This window comes from Nerophis lumbriciformis, linkage group LG09 (genome assembly GCF_033978685.3).
Source record: "Nerophis lumbriciformis linkage group LG09, RoL_Nlum_v2.1, whole genome shotgun sequence".
In the NCBI taxonomy this organism is placed as follows: Eukaryota; Metazoa; Chordata; class Actinopteri; order Syngnathiformes; family Syngnathidae; genus Nerophis; species Nerophis lumbriciformis.
The window spans coordinates 48,375,057-48,385,000 of record NC_084556.2 but is presented as its reverse complement, the minus strand read 5'-3'; the positions used below and the strand labels follow the sequence as shown (position 1 = coordinate 48,385,000).

The window sequence follows — 9,944 nt, the reverse complement described above, 5'->3', positions numbered from 1 at the left end:
GAGCAATGTTCACGGACTCTAGTATTTGGCTCTCTATTAGATGCAATGGTTTACCGTATCGGGACCATGATTTCGGTTACAAGTAACACACGCACACACGCACACACAGACACACACACGCACACACACACACACACGCGCGCACACACAAACACACACATTCTTATATTTCTTACCTTCTTGAGACCTCCAAAAAATGGTACTTTTCAAAAAGAGTATAGTACCGTTTTTTTTTATTCATTAGTACCGCGATCCTATACTAGTACCGGTATACCGTACAACCCTAGCTCACACAAACGTTGGCGCCTTTTTTTGCCGTGACTAACGTTCCTGTCCGGTCCCTTGCAGCGTCTCCCAGGTGGCCGAGAGCTTTCTCCAGCTGGTGACAAACGAGTCCAAGAACGGGGATATCGACCTGTTGGCCGCCAACGGAATGACGAGCGACCAGTCGCCTCAGGAGCCAAAATGATATGACAGTGGACCCAATTCAAGAACCAATTCAGCAACCGAGAAGAGTAAAGCAAATTTCCTCATAAGAAACAATGCAAATATCAATAATGGCTTTCAGCGTCCACAAAAGTCCACATTTTAGTGAAGGTGTGTACACTTTGAACACAATATCAAGTGCTACACAGTACTGTATATCTAACAAACATAACAAGGGGGTGATGGATCAACTATCTCTTTATTAACAAGCTAAAACAGCAAAAACGACAAGCTGAACTGTCTTTTTGGTGCCCTCACAAACGATCAGAAATCACCAAAAACTATATTGCTACAATAATAAACATTTAAAAAAAAATAAAAGGAGCAGCTCACGATAGGAGACGGGGAAAGGGAGGAGGCGCAGCCGAGCAAAAAAGGTCGTCTTCTATCTTGCTGCGATACAAGTCCGCTTGGGCATCTTTTTCCATTGATTGATTGAAACTTTTATTAGTAGATTGCACAGTACAGTACATATTCAGGACAATTGACCACCAAATGGTAACACCCAAATACGTTTTTCAACTTGTCGGGGGTCCACGTTAATCAATTCATGGCACACTCCATGGGACACTAAATGAATGAGTGAACAAAGAGCTGGCAAATAGAGGGGTTTGTAAATCGAGGTTCTTAATGGTACTTAATGTACCGATTGTTCCAAATTATCAAGCTAAACTGTGCAACTGTCCCTTATGTGCCCTCACAAGCGATCAGAAATCACAAAAAACAATATTGTTATATATTAATGGTACTTAATGTACCGATTGTTCCAAATTATCAAATTCAATTTCAATGATTATCTTTCCTTCTGAAGCCACCGCAACCCAGAAAAATACACGTTTCTGCAATTCAATCATCAACAATGTCCTTTGCAGAGGACAATGGTAAGTATGTGTGTCAAATGTATTGTCAGTTATGAGGACTTTGTTTTCAGTGTCTTCAAGACAACGGTTTCTCAGCGGTGTCCAGATAAGCCACGCCCCCTTTTAGCCGTGTGCCGACGGCGAGTCTAAGCTAGTAGGGTCAAAACATTCCATTGTTGTAGAAACCACGGACAGGAAGACAAAAAGAATGTTGACACATGATGGAAATACGATGGAAACAGGGACACGAGCGATAAGATTTTCTTTCTAAACAAAAATAAAATGTGTATTAATAGCAAATGTTTTTGCATTGTCAATAAAATAAATTGAGAAAAAAAGCAAGTTGTGATGTATTTTCAACACATTGTATTGCATTACCTTAAATGGGAACGTGTCCCCCACTTAGATGGACGCCACATAGACACGTTGTTTATCTTGTCTGCTGTATTTATTCAAATCTATCATCTCTTACCAAAACCACTTCAAACTATTGCTGAAACAAAGGTTGTTTTAAATTAGATAGTTTTACAAATAGTTTTTTATTAGTTTTTAAAGAGATAGTTGATGAATCAACTATCTCTTTATTAACAAGCTAAAAGATCAACAACGACAAGCTAAACTGTTTAACTGTCCTTTATGTGCCCTCACAAACGATCAGAAATCACAAAAAAAAACTATATTGTTATATTACTAAAACACAATGACAAAATAAAGGATGCAGGGGTCCATTTTGAAAATAATTTTCACAAGCCATGCAAAACAGTACATACTCATCACTTCACTTCCCCCACATTTTGTTATGTTACAGCCTCATTCCAAAATGGAATGGATTCTTGTCCGCAAAATTCTACGCACAATACCCTATAATGACTATATGAACAAGTTATTTTAGAATTTTTGGCAAATTTATTAAACCAAAAACATTTCAGGAAGATCGGAGCATGTGTAAGGAAGTTAACACTGTCATTTTTCACCACAAGGGGGCGATATTATAAATGGGGGGCGTGGTCGGGGGGCGTGGCTAAAAGGGGAGGAGTATATTTACAGCTAGAATTCACCAAGTCAAGTATTTCATATATATATATATATATATATATATATATATATATATATATATATATATATATATATATATATATATATATATATATATATCCATCCATCCATCCATCTTCTTCCGCTTATCCGAGGTCGGGTCGCGGGGGCAGCAGCCTAAGCAGGGAAGCCCAGACTTCCCTCTCCCCAGCCACTTCGTCCAGCTCTTCCTGCGGGACCCCGAGGCGTTCCCAGGCCAGCCGGGACACATAGTCTTCCCAACGTGTCCTGGGTCTTCCCCGCGGCCTCCTACCGGTCGGACGTGCCCTAAACACCTCCCTAGGGAGGCGTTCGGGTGGCATCCTGACCAGATGCCCGAACCACCTCATCTGGCTCCTCTCCATGTGGAGGAGCAGTGGCTTTACTTTGAGCTCCCCCCGGATGGCAGAGCTTCTCACCCTATCTCTAAGGGAGAGCCCCGCCACCCGGCGGAGGAAACTCATTTCGGCCGCTTGTACCCGTGATCTTGTCCTTTCGGTCATAACCCAAAGCTCATGACCATAGGTGAGGATGGGAACGTAGATCGACCGGTAAATTGAGAGCTTTGCCTTCCGGCTCAGCTCCTTCTTCACCACAACGGATCGATACAGCGTCCGCATTACTGAAGACGCCGCACCGATCCGCCTGTCGATCTCACGATCCACTCTTCCCTCACTCGTGAACAAGACTCCGAGGTATTTGAACTCCTCCACTTGGGGCAAGATCTCCTCCCCAACCCGGAGATGGCACTCCACCCTTTTCCGGGCGAGAACCATGGACTCGGACTTGGAGGTGCTGATTCTCATCCCAGTCGCTTCACACTCGGCTGCGAACCGATCCAGTGAGAGCTGAAGATCCTGGCCAGATGAAGCCATCAGGACCACATCATCTGCAAAAAGCAGAGACCTAATTCTGCAGCCACCAAACCAGATCCCCTCAACGCCTTGACTGCGCCTAGAAATTCTGTCCATAAAAGTTATGAACAGAATCGGTGACAAAGGGCAGCCTTGGCGGACTCCAAACCTCACTGGAAACGTGTCCGACTTACTGCCGGCAATGCGGACCAAGCTCTGGCACTGAGCATACAGGGAGCGGACTGCCACAATCAGACAGTCCGATACCCCATACTCTCCGAGCACTCCCCACAGGACTTCCCGAGGGACACGGTCGAATGCCTTCTCCAAGTCCACAAAATACATGTAGACTGGTTGGGCAAACTCCCATGCACCCTCAAGGACCCTGCCGAGAGTATAGAGCTGGTCCACAGTTCCACGACCAGGACGAAAACCACACTGTTCCTCCTGAATCCGAGGTTCGACTATCCGGCGTAGCCTCCTCTCCAGTACACCTGAATAGACCTTACCGGGAAGGCTGAGGAGTGTGATCCCACGATAGTTAGAGCACACCCTCCGGTTCCCCTTCTTAAAGAGAGGAACCACCACCCCGGTCTGCCAATCCAGAGGTACCGCCCCCGATGTCCACGCGATGCTGCATAGTCTTGTCAACCAAGACAGCCCCACAGCATCCAGAGCCTTAAGGAACTCCGGGCGGATCTCATCTACCCCTGGGGCCTTGCCACCGAGGAGCTTTTTAACTACCTCAGCAACCTCAGCCCCAGAAATAGGAGAGCCCACCACAGACTCCCCAGGCACTGCTTCCTCATAAGAAGACGTGTTGGTGGGATTGAGGAGGTCTTCGAAGTATTCCCTCCACCGATCCACAACATCCGCAGTCGAGGTCAGCAGAACACCATCCCCGCCATACACGGTGTTGATAGTGCACTGCTTCCCCTTCCTGAGGCGGCGGATGGTGGTCCAGAATTGCTTCGAAGCCGTCCGGAAGTCGTTTTCCATGGCTTCCCCGAACTCCTCCCATGTCCGAGTTTTTGCCTCTGCGACCCCTGAAGCCGCACACCGCTTGGCCTGTCGGTACCTGTCTGCTGCCTCAGGAGTCCCATGAGCCAAAAGAACCCGATAGGACTCCTTCTTCAGCTTGACGGCATCCCTCACCGCCGGTGTCCACCAACGGGTTCTAGGATTACCGCCACGACAAGCACCAACTACCTTGCGGCCACAGCTCCAATCAGCCGCCTCGACAATAGAGGCGCGGAACATGGTCCATTCGGACTCAATGTCCAGCACCTCCCTCGTGACATGTTCAAAGTTCTTCCGGAGGTGGGAATTGAAACTCTCTCTCTGACAGGAGATTCTGCCAGACGTTCCCAGCAAACCCTCACAATGCGTTTGGGCCTGCCAGGTCTGTCCGGCATCCTCCCCCACCATCGCAGCCAACTCACCACCAGGTGGTGATCGGTAGAAAGCTCCGCCCCTCTCTTCACCCGAGTGTCCAAAACATGAGGCCGCAAATCCGATGACACAACTACAAAGTCGATCATGGAACTGCGGCCTAGGGTGTCCTGGTGCCAAGTGCACATATGGACACCCTTATGTTTGAACATGGTGTTCGTTATGGACAATCTGTGACGGGAACAAAAGTCCAATAACAAAACACCGCTAAATAAATATATATATATATATATATTTATTTATTTTATTATATGTATATATATATATTAATTGTATTATATATATATATATGCATATATATATCCATCCATCCATCCATTTTCTACCGCTTATTCCCTTTTGGGGTCGCGGGGGGCGCTGGAGCCTATCTCAGCTACAATCGGGCGGAAGGCGGGGTACACCCTGGACAAGTCGCCACCTCATCTCATATATAAATACTTGAATTTCAGTGTTCATTTATTTACACATATACACACACATAACACTAGATGGCAGTATTGTCCTGTTTAAGAGTGTCACAACATTGCTGTTTACGGCAGACGAACTGCTTTACGGTATACAAAAACGTGACTGCTGTTGTTGTGTGTTGTTGCCACGCTGGGAGGACGTTAATGAAACTGCCTAACAATAAACCCACATAAGAAACCAAGAACTCGCCCTCCATCATTCTACAGTTATAACGTGATTGGGCAGGTATGCAGGTTATATTGTGGGTTAGCGGACTCAGGTCCTCATGGACTTGAGTCCGCCTGAATTTCGGGAGATTTACGGGAGAAAATTTGTCCCGGGAGGTTTTCGGGAGAGGCGCTGAATTTCGGGAGTCTCCCGGAAAATCCGGGAGGGTTGGCAAGTATGATTTGAAATCATAAATAAAGGTGACAAAAATAGTTTTGCAATACGTTATAGAATATTATAATTGGCATGATCAGACAATATTAAAGTTCAAAATATGCACTAATTTCTGTTAAAATTTAAAGAACAAATGCATTTAGTAAAAAAAATAAATAATAATAATAATTAAAAAAAAGTATTTTGTTGAAACCCATTTTTTCCATGCTGTCGCAGGCCACATAAAATGATGTAGCGGGCCAGAATTGGCCCCCCGGGCCTTGAGTTTGACACCTGTGCTGTAAAAATAAAATCCCTGTCTTGTTTTTGATGAATACCTAATGTTTATTTCAATGTCGGTCATTATGGTGGTACTTGGAGAGCCAAGTGTTTTCTGAGGTGGTGCTTGGTGAAAAAAAGTTGAAAAACCAGTACTTTAAAGCAGGGGTCCCCAACCTTTTTTCCCACCAGTGACCGGTTTAATGTATGCATTATTTTCCACGGACCAGCTTTCTACATGTGGCAGATAAAAACAGCAAAAAAATGAGCATGAAAAATGTGCCTTTAGTTACAATCTGGCACATTAACAATTTCATATTAATGTGCATTGTCCCATGTACTATAACAAAGGAGTTGCAAGATACATTTATTAACAAACTTATTGGTGTGTTTAGAGGTACAGGCGAAAGTTAAGTCGGAGAAAATGCGGTAGTTTATAAATGAATAATGTTTCTGTGCAGCCAGGTAGCGAACGCGTCACAGACCGGTACCGGTCATCGGACCGGTGGTTGGGGACCACTGCTTTAAAGTATACTTTTAAAGAGCTTGTTGGTTTTTGTTTAAACCTTTAAGCACCGAATATGATACCACCTTCTATTGTAATACTACCTTTTAATACAGGCCTGGGCAATTATTTTGACTCGGGGGCCACATTTTAGAGAAAAAAATGTGTCTGGGGGGCCGGTATATCTATTTTTAGGAAAACTAATACAAAACCTCACAATAATGTCTGATTGAATGCTAAAAACATTATGACAGACCGCGTTAAAAAACATAATGGAATTTAAAATGTTTCTATGAACGATAAAACACTGAATATTGACAAAATATGAATGTCACACCCCATTTCGATTGACATATTTTACAATCAAGTGAAACGCAACAAAAATGCAACAAACAGTGAAATATGAACGCAAAGGGTACAAAATAAACCCACGTACAATCTGATATATCTGATATATCACTAAGCTTTAGGAGTGGATGTATGTAGTGAACGTAGGAGTGGATGATGCTGTTATCTACCTGCTTTCCATCCTTACACTTTCCATCATTGTAACTGAGCGACTGTGCTGAACAATTTCCCTTGTGGATCATTAAAGTTTGTCTAAGTCTAAGTCTAAGTTTAGAACTTTGTTGTGAAAATCTCCTTCCGCGTCTGTGGAAACGCTTCCCGCCCACACTGCTTGGTGCTGCTGTGACGTACATGACCATAGTAACTAATTAGATGACCATAGTAACTAATTAGATTAGCATAGTAACCATACTTGCCAACCTTGAGACCTCCGATTTCGGGAGGTGGGGGGTGGGGGCGTGGTCGGGGGTGGGGCGGGCCGTGGTTGGGGGCGTGGTTAAGAGGGGAGGAGTATATTGACAGCTAGAATTCACCAAGTCAAGTATTTCATGCATATTCTATATATATATATATATATATATATATATATATATATATATATATATATATATATATATATATATATATATATATATATATATCTACATCCTGAAAATAGGCAAACAAAACTGTGTTTAGATAATTGATACTTCAAACTTGCATAGATAAATATTAAGGAATATAACATAACTTGGCTTCTGAGAGTTTCAAAATGTAATGAATAAAATGCTAAAGTTGTTGATAAACAAGCAATTATTTTAATAATTAAATATGGTCATTTTAAATGAATTATTATGATAATTTAAAATCAATAATTTCAAATATGTTTATTTTAATGTATAATTCTATGGCTGGATGTAATAAGGAGTCACGAAAAAATAAAAATAAAAATAAAATTAATTTTGATGTTTTTAGCAAAATATAGTAAAAATGTATTTTATTTTATTTTTTTAAATTAATAAATATATTTATTTTTAGGTAAAATAAACATAATAATACAATTTATCTCTAGTCTAGATGAGTTAGTTCTTGTCACCCTGTTGTCCTCCATGAAAAAAGGCTGTCCTCACTCAGGTCCGCATGGAGCTGGAGGGGGCGTGGCTTCCAGCTCCGGTTGAAAATCGGGAGATTTTCGGGAGAATATTTGTCCCGGGAGTTTTTCGGGAGAGGCGCTGAATTTCGGGAGTCTCCCGGAAAATTCGTGAGGGTTGGCAAGTATGATAGTAACTAATTAGATGACCATAGTAACTAATTAGATTACCATAGTAACTGGTATATCATAAATAAGCGCAGATTCCAAGCATTGAAAGACTTAGTATAGTTGAAGATTTACGGTCATTAGAAAACATCACTGCACATCATAATGCAGAGGTGGGTAGTAACGCGCTACATTTACTCCGTTACATCTACTTGAGTAACTTTTGGGATAAATTGTACTTCTAAGAGTAGTTTTAATGCAACATACTTTTACTTTTACTTGAGTATATTTATAGAGAAGAAACGCTACTTTTACTCCGCTACTTTTATCTACATTCAGCTCGCTACTCGCTACTAATTTTTATCGATCTGTAAATGCACGCTTTGTTTGTTTTGGTCTGTCAGACAGACCTTCATAGTGCCTGCGTTTCAACAAATACAGTCACTGGTGACGTTCACTCCGTTCCACCAATCAGATGCAGTCACTGGTGACGTTGGACCAATCAAACAGAGCCACGCGGTCACATGACCTGACTTAAACAAGTTGAAAAACGTATTCGGGTGTTACCATTTAGTGGTCAATTGTACGGAATATGTACTATACTGTGCAATCTACTAATAAAAGTTCCAATCAATCAATCAAAAGTGTGAAGGAAAAAAGATCCTTTTTTTATTTTAACCGTACATCCCGTCAAAAGCCTAAAGACTGACTGCACAGTTCCTGTCTTCACAATAAAAGTGCCGCTCCATCGCGCCTGCGCTTTCAAAATAAGAGTCTCCGAAAGCCAGCGCAAACAAGCTAGCAAGCTACGGAGTTTGCCGCCAATGTATTTCTTGTAAAGTGTATAAAAACGAATATGGAAGCTGGACAAATAAGATACCAAAAACCAACCACTTTCATGTGGTATTAGACAGAAAGGAGGAACTTTTTTTCTCCTCCATTTGAAAACGAGGACGTTATCAGCACTACTGTCTGATTCCAATCAATGCAAGTCATCAGAATCAGGTAATACACCAACTTATATTCTTGTCTTCATGAAAGAAAGGAATCTATATGTGTTAAACATGCATGTATATTCATTAAAACACCTTTAACATGTAAACAAAAACGGCAAAATAAATAAATATAAATTATATACTGTATATATCAATGTATGTATATATATATATATATGTGTGTGTATATATATATATATATATATGTGTGTGTGTGTGTGTGTATATATATATACATTATGTATATGTGTATATATATGTATATATATATATATATGTGTGTGTGTGTATATATATATACATTATGTATATGTGTATATATATGTATATATATATATATGTGTGTGTGTGTATATATATATATATATGTGTGTGTGTATATATATATATATGTGTGTGTGTGTATATATATATATATATATATATATATATATATATATATATATATATATATGTATATATATATATATATATATGATATGTGTGTGTATGTTACTCATCAGTTACTCAGTACTTGAGTAGTTTTTTCACAACATACTTTTTACTTTTACTCAAGTAAATATTTGGGTGACTACTCCTTACTTTTACTTGAGTAATAAATCTCTAAAGTAACAGTACTCTTACTTGAGTACAATTTCTGGCTACTCTACCCACCTCTGTCATAATGGCAGCTACACTTTTCATCTTAAAGATCTAAAAAAATTATTTGGGAATGTCCGGCGGGCCAGATTGAAAAGCATAACGGGCCGCCCTTAATTTGCCCAGGTCTGTTTTAATACATGTCTTTTTCAGGGTGTATTTAATTGTATTTTACTTTAACCCTGATTATTTGAAATTGGACATATAGGCATACACGTGCTTTAACAGGGGGGGGGAAAAAAGTGTTTCCGCCCGGTCTCGAACCGGGGACCTTTCGCGTGTTAGGCGAACGTGATAACCACTACACTACGGAAACCGATGCAAATGAACGCTAAAAATATAATACTTAAACCTTATTAAGTGTATATTGGAACGAGTATTGTCTGC

At 41.0% G+C, this 9,944-nt stretch overlaps 1 protein-coding gene and 1 non-coding gene across 3 annotated transcripts in view; one reads left to right on the top strand and one right to left on the bottom strand.

Moving 5' to 3' along the window:
• The window catches only part of LOC133607946 (15-hydroxyprostaglandin dehydrogenase [NAD(+)]-like), a 31,743-nt gene extending 30,043 nt beyond the window's left edge, over positions 1-1,700 (top strand). The window contains exon 7 of one of the 2 annotated variants that reach the window (XM_061963018.2): positions 349-1,700. In XM_061963018.2, coding sequence (XP_061819002.1) covers positions 349-469 — 121 coding nt within the window. In that variant the 3' untranslated portion in view covers positions 470-1,700. The remainder of the gene's footprint in view (positions 1-348) is intronic. The other variant, XM_061963019.1, reaches the window with a different exon arrangement.
• An 8,100-nt stretch (positions 1,701-9,800) lies between these two features.
• On the bottom strand, positions 9,801-9,873 carry trnav-aac (transfer RNA valine (anticodon AAC)). The gene has a single exon. It is a non-coding gene; the product is annotated as a tRNA-Val (tRNA).
• Positions 9,874-9,944: the final 71 nt, after the last annotated feature.